General features: G+C 41.6%; 1 protein-coding gene across 1 annotated transcript in view; it reads left to right on the top strand.

Annotated features, from left to right (window-relative positions):
* Positions 1–16,778, top strand: part of LOC146982256 (globoside alpha-1,3-N-acetylgalactosaminyltransferase 1-like) — a 31,204-nt gene extending 14,426 nt beyond the window's left edge. Inside the window, exons 6-10 of the mRNA XM_085785353.1 lie at positions 522–656; positions 3,660–3,792; positions 6,758–6,950; positions 8,403–8,622; positions 16,559–16,778. Coding sequence (XP_085641479.1) covers positions 522–656; positions 3,660–3,792; positions 6,758–6,950; positions 8,403–8,622; positions 16,559–16,700 — 823 coding nt within the window. The 3' untranslated portion in view covers positions 16,701–16,778. The remainder of the gene's footprint in view (positions 1–521; positions 657–3,659; positions 3,793–6,757; positions 6,951–8,402; positions 8,623–16,558) is intronic.
* Positions 16,779–20,834: the final 4,056 nt, after the last annotated feature.

Here is a 20,834-nt window from a genome sequence, read left to right on the forward strand (position 1 = left end):
CTCAAAATCTTTCCCAGAATATTTGTCTTTCTCGTTAAAATGTCTCATTTCTAGTCCAAACTAATCTCTTTCCACTTAAAATAAGAAAATAGAAATGAACTTGTTTTTAGATCATTTTCACTTGTTTCAAACAAATTTTCACTTGAAATAAGTAGAAAAATCTGATAGTGAAAGCAGGGTTTTTGTGTTTGTAATAAGAAAGAAAAACTTGCTCCACTATCAGATTTTTCTACTTATTTCAAGTGAAAATCTGCTTGAAAGAAGTAAAAAGTGTCTAAAAACAAGCTGCTTTTAATGTGATGAGTCTGATTCTAAGTAGAATGAGATTTGTTTTGACTAGAAATAAGACAAATATTCTTGGAGAGATTTGTGAGTTTTTGCAGTGTGTTATGATGGGATGTAAAGCCCTTTGAGACAAACTGTTGGTAAAAACGTTGCTATACAGATAAAACTGCCTTGTCTTGCCTGTTGTTGTTGTTGTTGTTGTTGTTGTGTGTTTGTGAGCGTGTCTCTGGTTGTAGTCGTACCGACGTGGTTACCATGACGCCCTGGCTGGCGCCCGTGGTGTGGGAGGGAACCTTCGACCCGGGTCTGGTGGACGGCATCTACCGGCCCAGGAACGTCAGCGTCGCCGCCACCGTGTTCGCCGTGGGAAAGTACGACGCTCCCTGAAGGCAGCACGTGTCTCTGTGTGTGTCTGTGTGTGTGTGTCTGTGTGTGTCTGTGTGTGTGTGTGTGTGTGTGTGTGTGTGTGTGTGTGTGTGTGTGTGTGTGTGTGTGTGTGTGTGTGTGTGTGTGTGTGTGTGTGTGTCTCTCTCTCTGTAGTTGTGTTTCCATCCACCTTTTTTTATTCGCATTTTCAAAAATTACGAATAAATACTTGAATGGAAACGCCAGAAATTCTAAAAAAGGCAGCAAATGAACATAAAAGTTTTTACGCTTTGGGGGGGGGGGTTTGTCAGCGTATCGATTAAATGAAAATGTGACTTTTTGTGATGGAAACAGATGATGTGAATGGAGGCAGAGTTTGTGGCAGTAGCGGCGCCAGGGTTTTGATTGTGGGTGGGCCTTCAGAAAACTGGATGGGCCAGTTTAAATAAGATTTAAAAAAAAATCAGCATCATCATCATCTCAGTTTCAGCGCTTTTCTGCGGCGCTGAAGACAGCACAAATATTAAACTGTGGTGTGGTAACAGCGCTAAATCCAGAATTAAAACAGCTTTTTATGGCTGTCAGTTGTTGTGACACTGGCTGTGTGTGTTTTGTGTCGGACTGACGAGCATAATTTTTTTTATTAATTCTCCGCAAAAAAAAAGGGAAAAAAAAGAAGCCCTTAGTTGTGTTCAGAAACTTGACAGGTGTGACAGACAAGCTGGTGATCAGCTGTGGTCATTGAATAGTCTACACTACAGTAGCCTAGGTCATTTCAATTTGCCCATCTGTGTTTTTTCCTTTTTGCATCTGTGTTTTTTCCTTTTTATTTGTTTTATAACATTTGTGGTATATTTTGATGTTGATGCTGATGAAAAGATGACCACTCTGACACGTCTTCTTTGTAGATGGTAAAAAAGGAGTTTATTACAAAAAAGATGTAGTGTCAAAAAGCCGAATCTTCGAGAAGCCTCTATAGCCAATTACGAGACCTCTCTCTCTTAGCCAAAAGTCCTGACCTTATATACTGTAGTATGTTCTAAAACTCCACCTCTCTAAACATAAGGAATGAGTATTTAATCAATAAGAGTCAGCTGCCACACTGAGTGGTACAGTAGCTGACGTCACCAGTTACTTTGGACCTCCTTTTCAGACAAGGGTATTTTATGTACCTTGAACTGTCTGTTTATCTATAACTATCATGCACTCAAGACTCAATCATTCTGACAGTAGGTGTCCAGCCTGTGTTATAACGTCCAGTCTCACAATTAACCCTCAGGGTACATTACTTAACATATTAGGAGGTAGAAAATACACCACACATTTATATGCGCATCCAGCGCGAGAGAAACAGCGGGTGCACCAGATGATGACCAACCGACAAAAACTGAAATGAGACGGTTAACGAGAGGAAAAACACAGAATATAGCTACAATATAGGCTATGTCCAAAAGACTTTGTCAGGATCTGATGGTGGCTCAGGTTTAGTGATGAGGAACTGTCTCTGTCAGCAGCTGCTCCAAACAGACACGTTACTAACTTTATTTTGAAGGGACAGATTGTGTTGATTTTGTTAACAGTGACTTTGCACCCAAACATTAAGCACATCGGGTGCTGTCCGGTACAATCGACTCTCCACAGTGCAGCTTGAAACTCCTCTTTGTCTAAGCAGAATGACAGAAAGAGGCCGGGCCCAGTAGTAGCGCCGCGGCTGGTTTGTGGTGAAGCTGCTGGACTTCACCCAGCGACGCCCCGGTGTCCCAGCTCTCCTCTCTGCACCGCAACACAAACGCTCTGTAACCTGTAATGTTTTGTTTATGACGGTTAAGACTAACACACGTCTTAACATCGTATATGTTATGTAACGTTTTCCACCGCTACATTTATTGATGTTTCAGCAGCTTCGTTGTCAACAGATGCACATGGAGGAGAGGAGGTCACCAGAACAGACTGTCACAGTTCTACTGTCTTTCTGTGGAAATATCTCATGTTACAACATGAAAACCTGACGCTTAGATTCCAGTGCAGCTTAGATATGTAGGCTACAGTATTTTCTTTTAACATGTAGCTGGTGCAGCTTATACAGGTGCGTCTATTCACAAGTTTCCGACGTCATCTATGGTCAAAACCGGAAGCCAGTTTTGCCGGTTTGGTGGAATTATACGTTTCCGTTTCCATGGTTTTCAGTCGTTGTCATAGTTGCGGTAAACGCATGGATCTATTAACGCTGGTTTTTAACACGGATGATGTCAGTCTGTGTGATATCCACTGTTAGAAGCTGCTGTGATGATCCATGCGTTTTACACATTTACATTGGGGAAAAAAAAAAAAAATCCATGCATTTACCGCGACTACTGAAACCATGGAAACGTAAACATAACATTCCACCGGAAGAGCAAAACCGGCAAAACAGGCTACGTTTTTGACGTTCGGAAAAAGGTGGATAGCTACAGAAAGTACGTAAATTGTCCATGATGTTGAGTGTCAGCTGAGTGTCAACTGTTGTCATGGATACATTCACGCTCTCTTATGACGTAATCTCACAGCACACCACTCCTCCTCTCCCAATAATCACAAAACAATAATGAATGGAAACGGTCATAAATTCACATTTTGCTTTTTGCGCATTTTCACAAAATCCACTTTTAAATACGATAGGACTTGGATGGAAACCCAGTTAGAGTGTGTGTGTGTGTGTGTGTGTGTGTGTGTGTGTGTCTCTGTGTCTCTCTCTGTGTGTGTGTGTGTGTGTCTCTGTGTCTCTGTGTGTGTGTGTGTGTGTGTGTGTCTCTGTGTCTCTGTGTCTCTCTCTGTGTGTGTGTGTGTGTGTGTGTGTGTCTCTGTGTGTGTGTGTGTGTGTGTGTGTGTGTGTGTGTGTGTCTCTGTGTCTCTCTCTGTGTGTGTGTGTGTGTGTGTGTGTGTCTCTGTGTGTGTGTGTGTGTGTGTGTGTGTGTGTCTCTCTCTGTGTGTGTGTCTCTGTGTGTGTAACCCTCTCCCCGTGTCCACAGGTACATCCAGTTCCTCTCAGACTTCCTCTCCACCGCCGAGCAGCACTTCTTCGTCGGCTTCAACGTCCACGTCTTCGTCTTCACCGACCGGCCGGACGACGTGCCCCAAGTCAAGATGGCCGCCGGCAGACAGGTAACAGGAAGCAATGGGCCCAATTCCACTCCGACCCCTCACGGACTCACTGACTTAGAGGCGCGTTCACAGGAAGTCCGTGAGTGTGTGAGTTCTGTTCCACTGTCAGATCATCAAGTCAGTGAGTCAGTGAATGAGCCCTTACTGCCCCCCCCCCCCCCCTTACCGTAAGTCAGCACCGATGCTGACTTTGGGCAAGAAAATTACCCACAGTTCATAGCGTTGTGAAGTCAAACACATGGGATGCCGTTGGAACGCGAGTGTTAAAAAAAAAAAAGTAAATTAACACACGTAGTCAGAGAGCTCCGCTGTCTCTTTATTGTTAATGGACAGGAGCCAAAATAAATAAATAAATAAAAAGAAAAGAGTAAGTTTACTGTCAGTATTAACGTGCAGTTTGTGATTATTGATGATGATTTGATCAGATCTGATCCAGGAACAGTTTGTTTTGAGTCCGTCCACCTCACACACCTTGTGCGCGTTGAAAGTACGGTAAATTTATCGGTCCAAGACCGGAGTCAACAACATGTTGTTGTCAAGGTAACGTGTTGTGAGAGTGGGTAAGTGCTGTTCCATTCATGTTTACAGCATCTGGACCCTCATGGACTCTCACACTCTGTCACTTGGAGCTGACGTCACTTTAGTCAGTGAGGGTTCAGGGCTTGAGTCTTTAGGGGGCGGATTGGAATTGGGGGATAGTTTTTTTTCGTAGGATAGGTCTAGGAAAGTCTTTGGTTAGTCCCGCCTTCCCCGCCTCTGATTGGCTAGATGAGCTCTCCTCTGATTGGTTATTCGATTTGGCCGTCCAACGTCATCTCCCAACAGTGCTGCAGTAAACTAAAATATCACTAACTGAAATCTTTAGTGTGTTCTGACGCCGTGGCGAAGCGGTTTGCGTTTTCGCCTGCGGTCCCATGGAGCTAGAAGGATAAATTTGTCCCTTTCACCTGGTAATCGTCGAAAAACCGCAAATACTGTTGTATTTTCTGCAAGATTAATATGGATTATAGGTTAAAAGTGAAATTGTTGAGAAGTTTTGTCCTTTTCGATTTCCATTGTAAAGCGCTTTGAGTGGTCCGAGTGACTAGAAAAGCAAAGCATATAAGTGCAAGTCCATTTACCATTTACCAATATTAGAAATTCTCTGGCTCAGATCAGCAGGAGCATAGATCTATATAAGAAGACTAGATGACTCACCCACCGCTGCTGCCCAATGACACGGCGTAGCCAGTACGGCGGCCATCTTGGTAAGGTCAACTCTCTCCCTCAGAGCATTAAGCCTCTGCTGCATGTTCTGCTATAATGACCACAACTTGCTCAGTTTTTGTCCGATTTCAAAACGGTTTGATTTTTATGAACGTTTATGCAGTTATGATGCAGCATATTTAGAATCACGGATCATTTTAATCATGTACTTTTTTTTGTAAAAGTAACATTATAGTGACATTATGCAAATAGTTAAAGTAATAGCTACATACTGATTTATTTTTCACAGAGTTATGAATGGTTTTTTTAGTGCAGATGACTGGATCACCATCTACTGCACTGGAACTGCAGCCAGAGTCAGTTGCCCGTTCCAATATGGCCGACTGAGCTACGCCTGCGTGTAGTCAGATCCACCCCCTTGAGCAGGAGGCGATATTTTTTTTCGTAGGATAGGTCCGGGAAAGTCCCGCCTTTCCCGCCTCTGATTGGCTAGATGGGCTCCATTTTCGACTCTGATTGGCTAGAAGGGCTCTCGGCTGATTGGTTGTTTGTTTTGGTTGTGAAACGGCGGCTGTCGGGGCAAAGTGTGATAAGTGCCTAGTTCTACCTGGACTCTCTCTACTTATCTGGCCTGTCTAGCCTCTACCTGGTCTTTTTACTAAACTTAACCAACTCCTTTCTTCATGGCCTAAACCCAACCAATGGGACAATTACACTTCTCTCAAACTCTAAATGTAAACTTGGAATATAAATTTAAAAACTAAATTTTTCGTAATGTGAAACCAGCGGGGATCGAACTCGGATTCACCACACCGCAGACGAAAACACCAACCGCTACACCATGGCGTCTGATTACACCAAAAACTTCAGTTGGTGTGTATTTTAGTTTACTACAGTACTGTTGTGAGATGACGTCAATCGGAGGAGAACTCATCCAGCCAATCAGAGGCGGGGAAGGCGGGACTTTCCCGGACTCATCCTACGAAAAAGAATATTGCGAGCAGGAGCACACACCTGGTAGTGGGGCGGATTAGCTGAACAATCGTTCACTTTGTGATAAAAGCATGAAATTTGGTGGATGTGTTGGTGAATATGTTTCAGACAAATCTGGATATTGGGCCACCTCAAAAGCGCCCCCTAGTGGCCGTGGCAGCCATTTGTTATGCGAATAAATGAATGATGAATAAAAACTGCCCTTTTAATAATACCAACTATGTATTATAGTGTCATAATTATTGGAAAAAGTGTGTTCATTTGTCTTTGTATGATGTCTGGTTTAGGAGTTATGAAAATTGGCCTTTTCGCCATTCGTGCAGACATAAATTCAAAATGGCCACCGAAAAAACCCCCATGGGACATTAGTTGACCCGGGCAACAAGCAAAAATCTTAAGTAGACACCTTAAGGATCCTTAAAAACCATGTTTCAAGATGTATCCACCAACACCTCCACCAAATGTTGTGCTTCTGTCACAAAATAAACAATTGTTGTGATTTATTGAGCTAATCCGCCCCACAGGGGATGCACATTGTTGGGGGGGCGCTACCCACACGTTTAGCCCCGTTGCTCATTCCATGAATGCACGATCCTTACAAGCTGTACCTCGTTGTAAAGGTGACTAATCAGGCTTTCCAACAATATACAATACATCACCAGTTGGTATTATTAAAAGGGCAGTTTTTATCCCCCCCCCCCCCCAGCTGACGGTGCGCTCCGTGCCCCCCCCCCTGTTTAACCTCCTCTCCCCCCCCCCCCCCCAGCTGACGGTGCGCTCCGTGCCCCCGTCCGGCCGCTGGCAGGAGATCTCGGCTCGGCGGATGCAGCTGATCCAGATGTTGGTGCAGGAGCTCGGCCGCTCCACTGACTTCATCTTCTGCCTGGACGTCGACTCCAAGTTCCACGGCCGCTGGGGGGCCGAGTCGCTGGGCAGCCTGGTCGCCGTGATACATCCAGGTGAGAGGCTGCTGGCCGCGCCCTCGTCTCCATGGTTACCGGTAGCAGCTGTCTGTCCGCTGTGTAGTTGGGCTGCAGGGACTATGGTCTGCACCCTCGTCTCCATGGTTACCGATAGGAGCTGTCCGCTGTGTAGTTGGGCTGCAGGGACTATGCTCTGAGGCGGAGGGATACGATCAGTTCCGACTTGTGGCTGTATGAAAGTAGATTTGTGTCTTTACTATTCAATCAAAAAAGAATTTCAAACACTTCAATTTTCTTTTGGGGGGGGGTTCAATTTTACTTTTGCATTTGAACTGTTTTTTCTTTGATTGAAAATATTTTCAACTTTTTTGGGATTGAATAATTAAGACACAAATGTCCTACCCCATAATATGGCCCAAACACAAAAAAAGATTACTTCAATCAAAGAAAACATTTTCCATCTAAAAAAAAGAAGTGTTTAAATGCAATTTTTTTGAGCCTCAAATATTTTTTTGCATTCAAAAACTTTTTTTTTTGATTGAAGTGATTTTTTTAAAAATTGAAAATAGATATTTTTTTGTTTGAAGCAACTTCTTTTTTGATTGAAATATAAAGACACAAATGTCCTACCCCATAATATGGCCCAAACACAAAACAACAACATTACTTCAATCAACAAAGTTGCTTCAAACAAAAAAAACCTTCACCTCTATCAAAGAAAACATTTTCAATCAAGGAAAAACTCTGTTCAAATGCTTTTTTTTTTTTGAGTCTCAACTATATTTTTTGCATTCAAATTTTTTTTTTCTATGATTGAAATGATTTTTTTGTTTGAAAATATTTTTTGTTTGTTTGAAGCAACCTCTTTTTTGATTGAATAATAAAGACACAAATCTACCTTCATATCTTTCTATCTTTTCAATCTAAAAAAAAAGTGTTCAAATGCAGTTTTTTTTTAGTCTGAACTATATTTTTTGCATTCAAACACTTTTTTCTTTGATTAGAAAGGTTTTTTTTTGATTGAAGTGAAGGTTTTTTTTTATTGAAAATATATTTTTTGATTGAAGCATCCTTTTTTTTTATTTGATTTTTTCAATCAAGGAAAAACACTGTTCAAATGCATTTATTTTTGAGTCTCAACTATATTTTTGCATTCAAACACTTTTTTCTTTGATTGAAAAGGTTTTTTCTGATTGAAGTGAAGGATTTTTTTAATTTAACATATATTTTTTGATTGAAGCGTCTTTTTCTTTGGATTGAATAATAAAGACACAAATCTACCTTCATATCTTTCTATCTTTTCAATCTAAATAAAACACTGTTCAAATGCATTTTCTTTTTTAGTCTGAACTATATTTTTTGCATTCAAACACTTTTTTGCTTTGATTGAAATGTTTTTTTTTTGATTGAAGTGAAGGTTTTTTTTAATTGAAAACATATTTTTTGATTGAAGCATCCTTGTTTTGTTTTGATGTAATAATACTGTAGGTTACTATAGAGACGAGCGCGGCCGGTTCCCCTACGAGCGGCAGCCGGCGTCCCGAGCCTACATGGGCCCCGAGGACGGAGACTTCTACTACTGCGGCGGCGCCTTCGGGGGCGCGCTGCAGGAAGTCCACCTGCTCGCCAAGACCTGCCGCGCAAACTTTGAGGCCGACGCCGCGGACGGCGTGGAGGCGGCGTGGCAGGAGGAGAGCCACCTCAACAGGTAATATTATAATAATAATAATAATAATAATAATAATAATAATAATAATTGTAGCATACCCTCCGACAGATTGTGGACCCGACTGATGATTTTCACAAACTGTCTTTATTTTCACAAACAGCTCCATAAACCACTTTGTAGAAAACCAACGTGAGAACTGAAGAAAACACAAAAAGCACAATTACATTTACGTTTCCACTCTTCACACCGTAACTTTACCGCAGGTGAGCGAGAATTAGCTTAGCTTTAGCATAGCAACGTAACGTAAATATGACCGTAAAACACACACACACTAACCTTATACCTCCTGGGGGGTAGGTAGCTAATACCGTCTTTGGTGTTTTATTCTAGAGTTACCGTTGCTTTATCTCCTTATTTTCCTTAGTTCACCTTAAAACCTTTGACTTTTACCGTCAGCTCATTCATACTGTTCCTTGTTTATACCGGAAGACACAATACAGCCAGGAAGTGACATGGTAGGTTAGCGGTCTCTTCAAAATAAAAGCTCATTACAAATATAACCTTCAAAACGGACAATATGCATATAAAAACCAGATGAATGACATTTTACTATAATGCACTCAAATCATGAAATATATTTATGTAACGAAATCATGTCACAATGCATTTAAAGTAACTTAACTATTAGTTTTTAAAGATTTTAACTTATTTAACCATTTTAGCAATACAAGGCTGCCCTCTTGTGGACAAGATGAGTAACAGCAATAACCAAAAAGTGGTCTGCTACAATAATAATAAACTTTATTTCTATAGCACCTTTCAAAACCAAGGTTACAAGGTGCTTCACAAAATACAAATACAATATCATTGAAAAAATCAAGCAATTAGAAAGTAAGAAAACATCATACAGAGAAACAGTGAACAGGCAGAAGATGAAATAGTGGAAATGGATAAGACAATAGAAAAAAAACAAAAAATACATTAAAATGACTGCACAAATGCCAGTCGGTACATGTGGGTTTTTAAAATGATGCACAGACTCAGCTGATCTGATGCCGAGGGGAAGGAGCTTGTTCCACAGCAATGGGGGGGGGGGGGGGGGGGGGGGGGGGGGGGGCTGTTGTTGCTGTGACGACCAGTCAGACCGATGGGTTACGAAGCGATGAAGCCCCGTGGGTAAGAGGCCGAACGTCTTCCTAGACAAAGGCTGCCACTGACGGCTGCCTTGAATGTTTATATTGTACAGTTACACTGGTCTTCCTCTTGCTTTTATTGGCCACATTAAAGGGATAGTTCACTCAAAATTGAAATGTCCCTCATTATCTCCTACTCCCCCTCATGTGGACTAAGGGCTGGGAGAAGTTTCAGAGTCCTCCGTGGCTTCTCTGAGTTACAGGGGGTCTCGGCGTAGCAGTGCATGTCCATATGACGGTTGCTAATGGATACCAACTGTCTTCGTAACAAAAAGACACACCAAAAAACATCCAGATACCTCCATGCTGCTCGTATGTAATGTCTGTCTTGTATTGAAGCCCCGACATGAGAAATTGTTCAGAAAAAAATTAAATAAGTCTATATTTTAAAGGATAATTTCCGTTTTTTACAACCTGGACCTTATTTCTAGCATAAAATACGATCATTTTACTCACCCAGACAACTTTGGTGTCATTTGGAGTTGTTTTGACGAAATTAGCCTCAGTGGAGCGGCGCGTATATCCGTATGTGGTATATTAATGCGAGAGCACGGGGCAGCGCAATGCAGCCTCTAAATAACACATTATCCGCTGCAAAACTCGTTCATTTCGCCAATATTTTGTTATTGTTATAAGGTTCAGGTTGTAAAAAACGGAAATTATCCTTTAAGCTTGTTGGGTAGCGGAAGCTTCTCGAAGCTCCTCTTCCTGGTTCGTCCAAATCTCGCGAGATTTGTGCCGGCGTCAGTGCGAAGGAAGAGGAGCTTCCGCTGCAAACAAGCTTGAAATAGACTTATTTGGGGGTGGGTCACGTGATCCGGATCAAGATGGACGCTTGAAACTTTTCTCCGCTCCAGGCTTCAGTTAAATCCGTCACTTTCTCCAAGTAAACTCACTATAATCAGCCAAACCGTACTGAAGAAATGCCTAGAAAGCAGCGTGGCAAGGACTATCCTATTTTTTCACCGTCGACTTCCGCCATTCAAAAGAAAATCGCCGAAGTACAAGCGGCTGCACGTGTCTCGAGCGAGGCTAACGAAGGTGATGCTAACACTTCGGAGCTAACGCTAACTGACCAAACAGCTATGGAGCAGATTTTAGCTGAAATAAAGTCTGTGGCCTCCCGGGTGAACGACATGGATCAATCAGTCGGCGCTCGCCTGGATACCATTGACGGTGCACTAAACGACATAAAAGTATCCGTCACATCGGTGGAGAGCTCGTTGTCGGCTCTTTCTAACCGAGTGACGGACCTGGAAAAGCGCATGGAAGAGGCTGAAGAGAGGGTCTCCGCCGCAGAGGACAGCACCGGTGCTCAGGGCACCTGCATCGCCACCCTGGAAAAAACAGTGGTGCAGCTTCAACTTAAAATTGACGATCTAGAAACCGTGGCCGACGCAAAAACCTGAAAAATTGTCAACCTTCCAGAGAAAACGGAGGGCAACACCCCCCTTGCAGGACTTCCTCCAGACATCTTTGCCGACTCTAGTCGGCTTGCCTGCTGACTACCCCCCGCTGGAGATCGAACGTGCCCACCGAGCCCTGGCTCCCGCCCCGGCTCCAGACAAGCCCCCCGAGAAGCGTCTTGGTCCGGTTTCTGCGATACTCCCAGAGAGAAGCTGTGCTCAGAGCAGCGATGAAGAAACGCGACATCCACCACGGTGGCTCCCAGCTACGGTTCTACCCAGACCTGTCCGCGGAGGTCCTGCGGAGGCGGCGAGAGTTTGACACCGTAGGGAAAGCGCTGGCCCGTCATAACAAATACCGTGGTTTTGCCTACCCAGCGCGCCTCCGGTGTCTCCACGAAGGGCAAATTCGCCTTTTTGACACCCCTGAGTCTGCGGCTGCATTTCTGGATACCTTAAAGTGAGACATTTTCTTCATTCCCAATGTTATCACATGATGGAGAAAGACGGACGTTACAGGTAGTTACACTGAGCCCTCACTGAACATTGTGCATCTCTCTGTGACCACTACATGGACTGAGAGGACAATCTACACAACGGTGCTGATTTAATTTGTAGTTTTCCCCTTGAAATAAGGTGATTTTAGTTTTATTCTTTTTTTTTACTCTTTATAACAGAATACTTAAAGACTGTTGATTTTGCATTATATTTAGTTTGATCACACTATACAGTGCTTTTTCTTTTACATGACTTTTTCTTTTTTTTTCTCTCTTTTTTTTAATTTTTTTTATTACAAGTACTGCACCTACGTTTTGAAGTTAGTCTTAATAGCTAAGCCGTTGTGTGTAAGCCCATGTACGCCTTGTACAAATGTTGTGGTCCAAGCAATAATTTGGAAACCCATCATTCTGGGGTGTTTCTCAGTGGTGTTCATCACTTAGCCTGGAGTTAGACACTGTTTCAGGTGTCTCAGTTGTTACTGTGATCTAACTGTTAAGTCAGGATTTGGATTATGCTTAGAATACCCAGTGACTTCTTTTGGGGGTTTTTTTCCCTGTCGTTTGGGGACAGGGTAGGGGAGGGTAAGTGCTGCTATTCAGATCTTTTGCGTTTTATTTTCCTATTGTTAAATGTCTGGAGCCTAGGTTCATTCTTTCATATAACTGTTTGCACCTTGACTAATCCCTCTTCACTCAGTACCTGTCACTCAATTACTTTCGTGCTCTGTAGCTCTCATGTCTGGTTCACTTAAACTCACCACTTGGAATGTCCAGGGATTGGGCCATGTAATTAAAAGGAAGAAAATTTTAACATATCTGAAAAAACAAAAATCTGATATAGCATTACTCCAGGAAACAAAGCTATCTAATACAGAACATCTGAAACTTAAGAGGGACTGGGTAGGTCAGATTTACTTTTCTTCTCATTCACAGAACAAAAAGGGTACAGCTATTCTTATAAATAAGAACCTTCCCTTCATATTGGAACATGAAGAAAAAGATTCAGAAGGCAGATTTATTTTGATCAAAGGTTCAATTCTTGAACAGCACATAAACTATTCTCAATGTTTACGCCCCAAACAATGATTCACCTGAGTTTATGTCACAAATGATTTTGATGTTTAACCATCATTGCAATGGCCTGGGCTTCTTAGCCGGCGATTTTAATTGTATAATGAATGCCTCTCTGGATAAATCCTCCTCTGCAAACATATCTAACCGAGGTCGTCTGCCGTCCTTAAAAATTTATCCACGGACACCGGATTGATAGATATATGGCGACACCTAAATCCTAAAGTGAGGGACTACACGTTTTATTCACATCCTCACAATTCATATTCGAGACTAGATTATTTTTTCATTCCCAAACAGTTTTTACATTCTGTTCAAACCTGTTGTATAGAGTCCATTGTTTTATCAGATCATGCTCCGGTACATCTGTACATTAACCCGGTGTTTAACATCCCTTAGAACCCCCAATTGGAGATTCAATACATCATTTTTGAATGGCGATTCTTTTTGCACCTTTGTACGGAATAACTTATCGCAATTTTGGCTCGAAAATAAAAGCTCTCCGGTGTCCTCTGCCACAATCTGGGATGCAGCTAAGGCCACTTTACGTGGACACCTTATCTCTTATTGTTCTCATCAGAAAAAAACCCTAGAAGAAAACAGAAAAAATCTTGAAAAGGGAAGTGACTAGATTGGAGCAAATACATAAGCAGTCACCAACAGCAGCAAACTTAAAGGCTCTAGTGGCTGTTAAGACTGAACTTAACGTGGATCATACTCGTCACGTCCATAAACTTTTACTTTACACAAAACAGAAATATTATGAATTTGGTAACAAATCCAGTCGCCTGCTTGCCCACCAATTGAAAAACCAAAATAACGATCGCTCAATTAACATGATAAGAACACCGAACGGAGATATCACATGTGATCCAGTGACTGTCAATAGCACATTCCGGGACTTTTATAAATCCTTGTATAGCGCAGAGCAGGTCGACGCCACGGCTATCGCTTCATATTTAAATAACATTTCTTTGCCTACTATTGCAGAGGAGGATCGCTCCAGCTTAGATGCTGCATTCACGCCGGAGGAGGTCTGGGCTGCAATCCAATCTATGCCTAATGGGAAGTGTCCAGGCCCAGACGGGTTTCCATTGGAATTTTTTAAGAAATTCTGGGCAGAGATCCATCCAATCTTTATTCCGGCCATCAATGGTAATTTAAAAGAGGGCATCCCCTCTTCTTGGAGATATGCCTCTATTAGTCTACTTTTAAAAAGGATAAAAACCCGTTGAATTGTTCATCATTTAGACCTATTAGTCTCCTCAACGTGGACTACAAAATTATTGCAAAAGTACTGGCTCGGAGATTGGAAACCATCCTTCCGAAAATAATAAACCCAGACCAGGCAGGGTTTGTTAAATCAAGATATGGTACAGACAATGTACGTCGCGCTCTTAATATTGTTCAGTATCTTAACACTCATAAAAATCCAGCTCTGATAGTCTCCCTCGATGCCGAAAAGGCCTTTGACCGAGTGGAATGGTCTTTTTTGTTTCCTGTATTAGAAAAATTCGGTCTGGGCCCTAAATTCATTAATATAATTAAATCCTTCTACTCAGACCCAATAGCCACAGTTAACACTAACGGCCTGCTATCCGATGGCTTCCCAGTGCGCAGGGGCTGCAGACAAGGGTGCCCCCTGTCACCTTTATTATTTATATTGTTTATTGAACCTTTAGCTGAGGCCATCAGAGCTAATCCTGATATATCTGGAGTTAGGGTAGGTGAAGAAAACCACATCATTTCCCTATTTGCCGATGATGTTCTTTTATATCTGAATAAACCTGAGAAATCAATTCCGGCAGTTTTACATACCATAGCCACATTCAGTGCCTTATCAGGTTATAAGATTCACCTTGGGAAATCAGTCGCTACGCCCTTTAATATTCCCCAGGATATGTCAATTCAATCTCCTTTTCAAGTGTCCAGGAGGGGTTTCAAATATTTAGGCATCTTTGTCACTCCTGACTTAAACAACCTGTTTGAAACTAATTACTCACCTCTAATTCAAAAGATTAAAAATGATCTGACAAAATGGACCTCCCTCCCAACCTCTCTCCTTGGGAGAATCAACACTATAAAAATGAATGTTCTCCCTCGATTGAACTATTTATTTCAAAATCTCCCGTGCTATTTGACCCCTGCCTTTTTTTAAGTCACTGAATTCCCATATCTCTCGCTATATTTGGAATAATAAACATCCAAGAGTTAAGTTTTCTTTACTTACCAAGCCAAAAGACCTGGGAGGCCTGTCCCTGCCCAATTTACAATTATATTATTGGTCTGCACAACTTAAAACAATGTCAAATTGGTTTATGAACAGGAAAGATTCTCTATGGTTTGGGTCTTGAATCCTTATTCTGTTATCCCGAAGGCTTAACTCCCTTCCTTTTATCAATAATATAGATCAATTAAATCTTCACAAGAATAACATAATTATTTATAACACACTGTTGGCTTGGCGAGATGCAAAGAAATACCTTAATATCGATCCTGCCATCTCTCTTTGTTCTCCCCTAGCTCTGAATCCAGATTTACCAGCACAGATTAGGAGTATTGGTTTGTTGGATTGGATGTCTAAGGGTCTGTCAAACTTTACAGACCTGTTGGACTCTGACTCGGTTAAATCATTTGAGCAAATCAGGACTGGTTTTAATATTCCTCACAAAGATTTTTATAAGTATCTCCAAATTCGCCACTTTGTAGAATCCCTCTTGAAGACAGGCGGGATACGTATGAGATTGTCAGAACTGGAAAACACTATAGTTCTGGCAAAGACTCCTAAAGGACTGATTTCCAAGATTTATACTTCTTTACTTTATTCTGATTCTTCTGGTTATGACTCTCTGAAGTTGTTGTGGGAGCGTGATTTGGAGGTGACGTTTACTCCTGTAAACTGGGACAAGATCTGCAGCGGGATTTTTCCTAAATGTACTTCAATCTCTATACATGAACAGAACTTTAAATTTTTTCACAGAACTTACTATACTCCTGTTCGCCTCCAGAAAATGTTTCCTGACACTTCCAACCTTTGTTTTAAATGTAAGACACAAAAAGGTACATTTATCCATGTGTTTTGGTCATGTGACCACATCCAGACTTTCTGGAAGGGGGTTCACTCTGTAATCCAGGAGGTCACTGGTAAACAGTTTTTGTTGACTTCTTCTTTCTTTTTACTCAACCATGATGCTCCAGACAATTCTTTGGACACAGACACGAAATCTCTATTGACAATTCTTTTGTTCCTGGCTAAAAAATGTATCTTGCTGCGGTGGTCAACTCCCCAGGTCCCCACAGTCGACATGTGGATATCACAGATTTCTGCTCTTATTCCTCTCGAGAAGTTGACTCATGACCTCAATCACAAATCGGACAAATTTCGGAGGATCTGGGAACCATTACACTCCTTTTTACAGAAGCTTTAACTCAGCATCTGTCCATGCAAGATGAGGACTGCCAGTTTTTTTTTTTTTTTCTTTAACTTATTCTGTGTATGTGCTCTTCATTTACCTGTCTCTCTTTATTTATTTATTTTTATTTTTATTTACTTATTCACTTTATGTACACGTACAACGCAGCGCTCACTGTTGGTTTGGGGTGGGTTTTCTTTTTCTTTTCTTTTCTTTTTTAGATGTTCTGTTGTGTCCTGTTTGTACTTATAAAACTGAAAAAACCAATAAAAAAGAGTATTAAAAAAAAAAAAAAAAAGAAATAGACTTATTTAATTTTTTTCTGAACAATTTCTCATTCCGCCCCTGCCTTCGACTCGGTCTGACTGTGCTTCCTGTCCCCGTGTCTCCAGGTTCATGTGGACCAACAAGCCCAGTAAGGTTCTGTCCCCCGAGTACCTGTGGCAGGACTTCAAGGCCCGAGACCCCGAGGTCCAGATCGTCCGCTTCTCTGGAGTCGTCAAGAACTACGCCGAGGTCCGGCCCAACGTCTGACTGGACCGGACCGGACCGGACTGGACCGGACTGAACCGGACCAAACCGGACTAAACTGGACCGGACCGAACCGACACCTGTGAAACACTAATCCACCGTCTGCCTCGTCACCTGACCTCCACTCCTCAGACGCACTGTCCAGGCTAACATGTAGCTAATGTGAAGCTAACATGTAGCTAATGTGAAGCTAACATGTAGCTAATGTGGAGCTAACATGTAGCTAATGTGAAGCTAACATGTAGCTAATGTGAAGCTAACATGTAGCTAACATGTAGCTAACGTAAAGCTAATGTGAAGCTAACTAGCTAAAGAACAACACTAACAGGCCGTCAAGAACATAAATATGTGTGATGCTAAGCTAACGAGGTTCTGTTGATACAGGTTTGTACCTGTACCACACACACACACACACACACACACACACACACACACACACACCTGTCCTCACATGTTTGTTTCTGTTACTAATAAAAACTGGAACATTTTTCCATAAACATGTTGATATGTCAGTTCACTTCATTTGATTTAACTTTATTAGTCCCTGAGGAGACAAACACACACACACACACACACACACACACACACACACACACACACACACACACACCTGACAGGGCAGATTCCTGGTGAAACAGCTCCACCTGCTGGAGACTCAGGCTCACTGCACCTAAACACATTCAGCACTAGTGATCATCATTGTGATCACAGTAAAACACCAAATAAAGGTCTGGCTGTTCATTTGCTTCAATCGCTCAGATCAACAGCTGTTTATTAGGGACCTGGTCTTTACTAGAAGTGTTTCTCCATTCAACCTAATACAATACAACACACTGCAGCACTGTGTTGTACTGTATTTTATAAAACGTAAAGGTGAAATCCTGCGATCTGATTGGTTGTTAGCCGTGGTATAATGAGCAGTTACCACGGCTACTATTCTAAAGCCTTATCACAGCGTAGGCTATCACTCCGCCTCAGGCACGTATGACTGGTATGAATGGAAGTTGTTGTCACGTATCCATGACAACCAGGGCCGGTCCTAGGATGTTGGTGGCCCCCTAAACAAGGTTTTTGTTTGTGGCCCTGCACTCTAAGACAAACACCAAATCACTGGTTAAAACTGAATACAGACGTGTTTATCCCTCTGAGGTTTGAGGCCATTTTCTCCACTTTTACATATTTTCTTAAATGTATCTTTTTAAGATACTTGCAGATGTAACAATACTCCAGTGTTTTATGTCTAAATATTAGAACCTCCGCTGTAAGCACACTGAGGCCAGTTTGTCCTAGAACACTGGAGAAAGAAATAATTTAGGACAAATGCTGGAAATTTGAGGTCTGCTTTTTGAAAAATGTCCAATCCCTTGTGAAAACACTCCTTCAGTCATGAGAATGAACTGTTTTGGTGCTTGAAATAGGATATGAATACAGTAATAGATACGTGTAGAAAACAAGTCTAAAATGACATTTTGTCAGATTGTTTTTTGAGCACAAATGTTGTCATTCTGCCGTTCTATTTTCACCAAATGTCTCAAATGTGAGATAAAAGAAGCTGAATATTGACTTCACATTACATATAAAGCTCATAGCTGCACGTGCAGACCTCAGGATGTTTAAATGACTTGATGAACCCCGGTACCTTTCTGATCATGTGGCCCCCCACCTAACGGCTGTGGCCCTCAACAACCACATAGAGGGTTTATACCAGGGGCCGGCCCTGGGTACAACGGACCGTTGCAGTCCGTAGCAACAGATAGTCGATGTTTTTAGGATGTTAAAAAATGTAGTAAAGTAGTGTAATTGACATGTTGAAGGTGAACTTTGACCTCCAGAGGGTTAACAATGGTAGAGGGACTGAACAGTGACAGAGCTACTTGGAGCTAACGTCTGGACAGCTGGGAACAGATTTTTATTCTGCTGGAAGAAAACTACATGTCCTCTTTCATATTGTCATTATTGGTAACCGTTTTATAAAAGCTATATATCCCTCCAGTCCTCCAGGTGGTCTCTGCTCATTCTACCACTCTAAGGGGGAACAACGCCCCTTAGAGTGGTAGAATGAGCATAGACCACCTGGAGTGATATACTGCTTAAGTATTGTATTGTATTGTATTAGCACATAAAAGATATATAAAACGGCATATTAAAAAGTGGAACAACAACAACAAAAGGACAGTATACAGTAGATAAAGCAAATGTGCCGGAGAAACCAAAAACACCCCTATAAGGGCTCGTCAAGTCAAGTGGTCCTCCTAAAGACAAACATTCAACATACATTTAAAGCAGAAGTAAGTGATATATTTGTGTTAATCTAAGTCTTAAATAGTTGTATCTTCCGACAGCAATCACTTCTATAGAGTGTTTGGTCTGAAACACGGGTCTGTCAGTCACTCTGCTCTGCTCTGAGCCCAGGAGAAAACTTTCCTTGTATCCTACAACCTTTATCCAATGAGGAGAGAGAACGGCATAAAGGGGCAGTCCTCTCTGTGTGTGCAGCCAAGGGATGCGCCTGAATGTGGTGACGTAGGGACGAGGACTGTTATGGTGCGTTCAAGGCAGCCCATAACTGGTGTTTTTCCGACCTGTGAAGTGGTACCAGTTTGATCTGGTACGAGTTCACGGGTCAGAAGTTACGAGTGGCCGTTATAGTGACTTTCACAGGTAAAACAGGTCGGAAAAACACGAGTGGGTTGCCTGGAACGCTACAAAGTCGTAAGTCGTGACTTGAAGCTGTAATTTACGGTTTCAAAAGCCTGCCTGGAACGCAGCATTAGCGAAAACGACCGGACCACTTACTTCTGCTTTAATTTACAGAATGAAAAAAACTACATAAAACAATTAAAAAGAGAGAAAATCAATATTGTGTGAAAATTCAAGATAAACATTCAACATGTTGGCTCGCTCCTCCATCCCTTTTTTCTTTTTTCTTTTTTTTGAGGGAATGAAGTAACTAATAATAATGCAACGTAAGGTAACTAAACAAGAACAGTAAATAGTTGAGGCTACTTTTAAAAGGAGTGATAAGTCATTTAAAAGGAGGAGCGAGCCGAGCCGGAGGAATATGGGTTTTACTAAAGAACTGACATCTCTGCATTGTTGGTGAATGAGCAGTGTGGTGTTTTCAATCATTTAAGGACATTTATAGATCACCCACGTTAATAGCATCATTGAGGATCCTTTACAGATAAACATTAACACATAGGAGAGTAAAAACAACAACAGTTTTCTACATGAATGTTTCAATCTACATTTTGTAATAAACTAATTCTAAGTATAATCTGATATGACCAAGACACCTAAAAACAAAAACACGGCCGTTTTCATCAATTTACCAGCCAGTGGGCAACACACATACATTGGAGTGAATGGGTTTTCTGGGCGCTGTTGCAACACCCACATCCTGCCACTAGGGGGCATGAGGCTTTAACCACGGGAGTCAATGGTGGTGTCGTTACTCTCCTATTCCAGTGCTCTAACTCCATCGTCCTTTTTTTTTTTGTTGAGGGAATGAAGTAACTATTAATAATGCAACATGAGGTAACTAAATCAGAACAGTAGATAGTTGAGGCTACTTTTAAAAGGAGTAATAAGTCATTTAACCCTAGAACACTAACGTCGGGTGATTTTCACCCATGAAATTATTGTTTCATAATTTTCATCATGTTGCTGTTGTCTGAGTTTCATGGGTCCCTGTAGCTTCATACTGCTCACTGACGTCATTGAAGGTCGGCATGTTTCCCTGCTCCCATCCCTAGTTTTTTCAGCAGGCACATGTTCGGGTGGATTTCACCCGACGTTAGTGTTTATGTATCTAAATCTGATGCTGAAAATGTTTCTTTTTTCTTTTAACTCCACCAAATAAGGCTCAAATGTCCCACAGATGGGTCTGAAGGACAAAGTCCCAGCTCCATTAGTTTTTTTTTTAAGGAAGTTTTTGTTAAAAAAAACAAAAAACATCACAAATTTTGGACATTTTTTTATAGGGTCACCATGATACCTTTTTTTTCATTTTGTGAAACATTGTATAGTGGAAAATTAAGGAAGTGTACTTCAATTTGCCATGTATTGTTGTATTTTAATATACTTTGGTGAGAAATATGTTTTTATGGGTATATTTTATCGGGTAAAAAATACCCG

This window comes from Trachurus japonicus, chromosome 8, assembly GCF_045865225.1.
Source record: "Trachurus japonicus isolate A0001 chromosome 8, Traja_1.0".
In the NCBI taxonomy this organism is placed as follows: domain Eukaryota; kingdom Metazoa; phylum Chordata; class Actinopteri; order Carangiformes; family Carangidae; genus Trachurus; species Trachurus japonicus.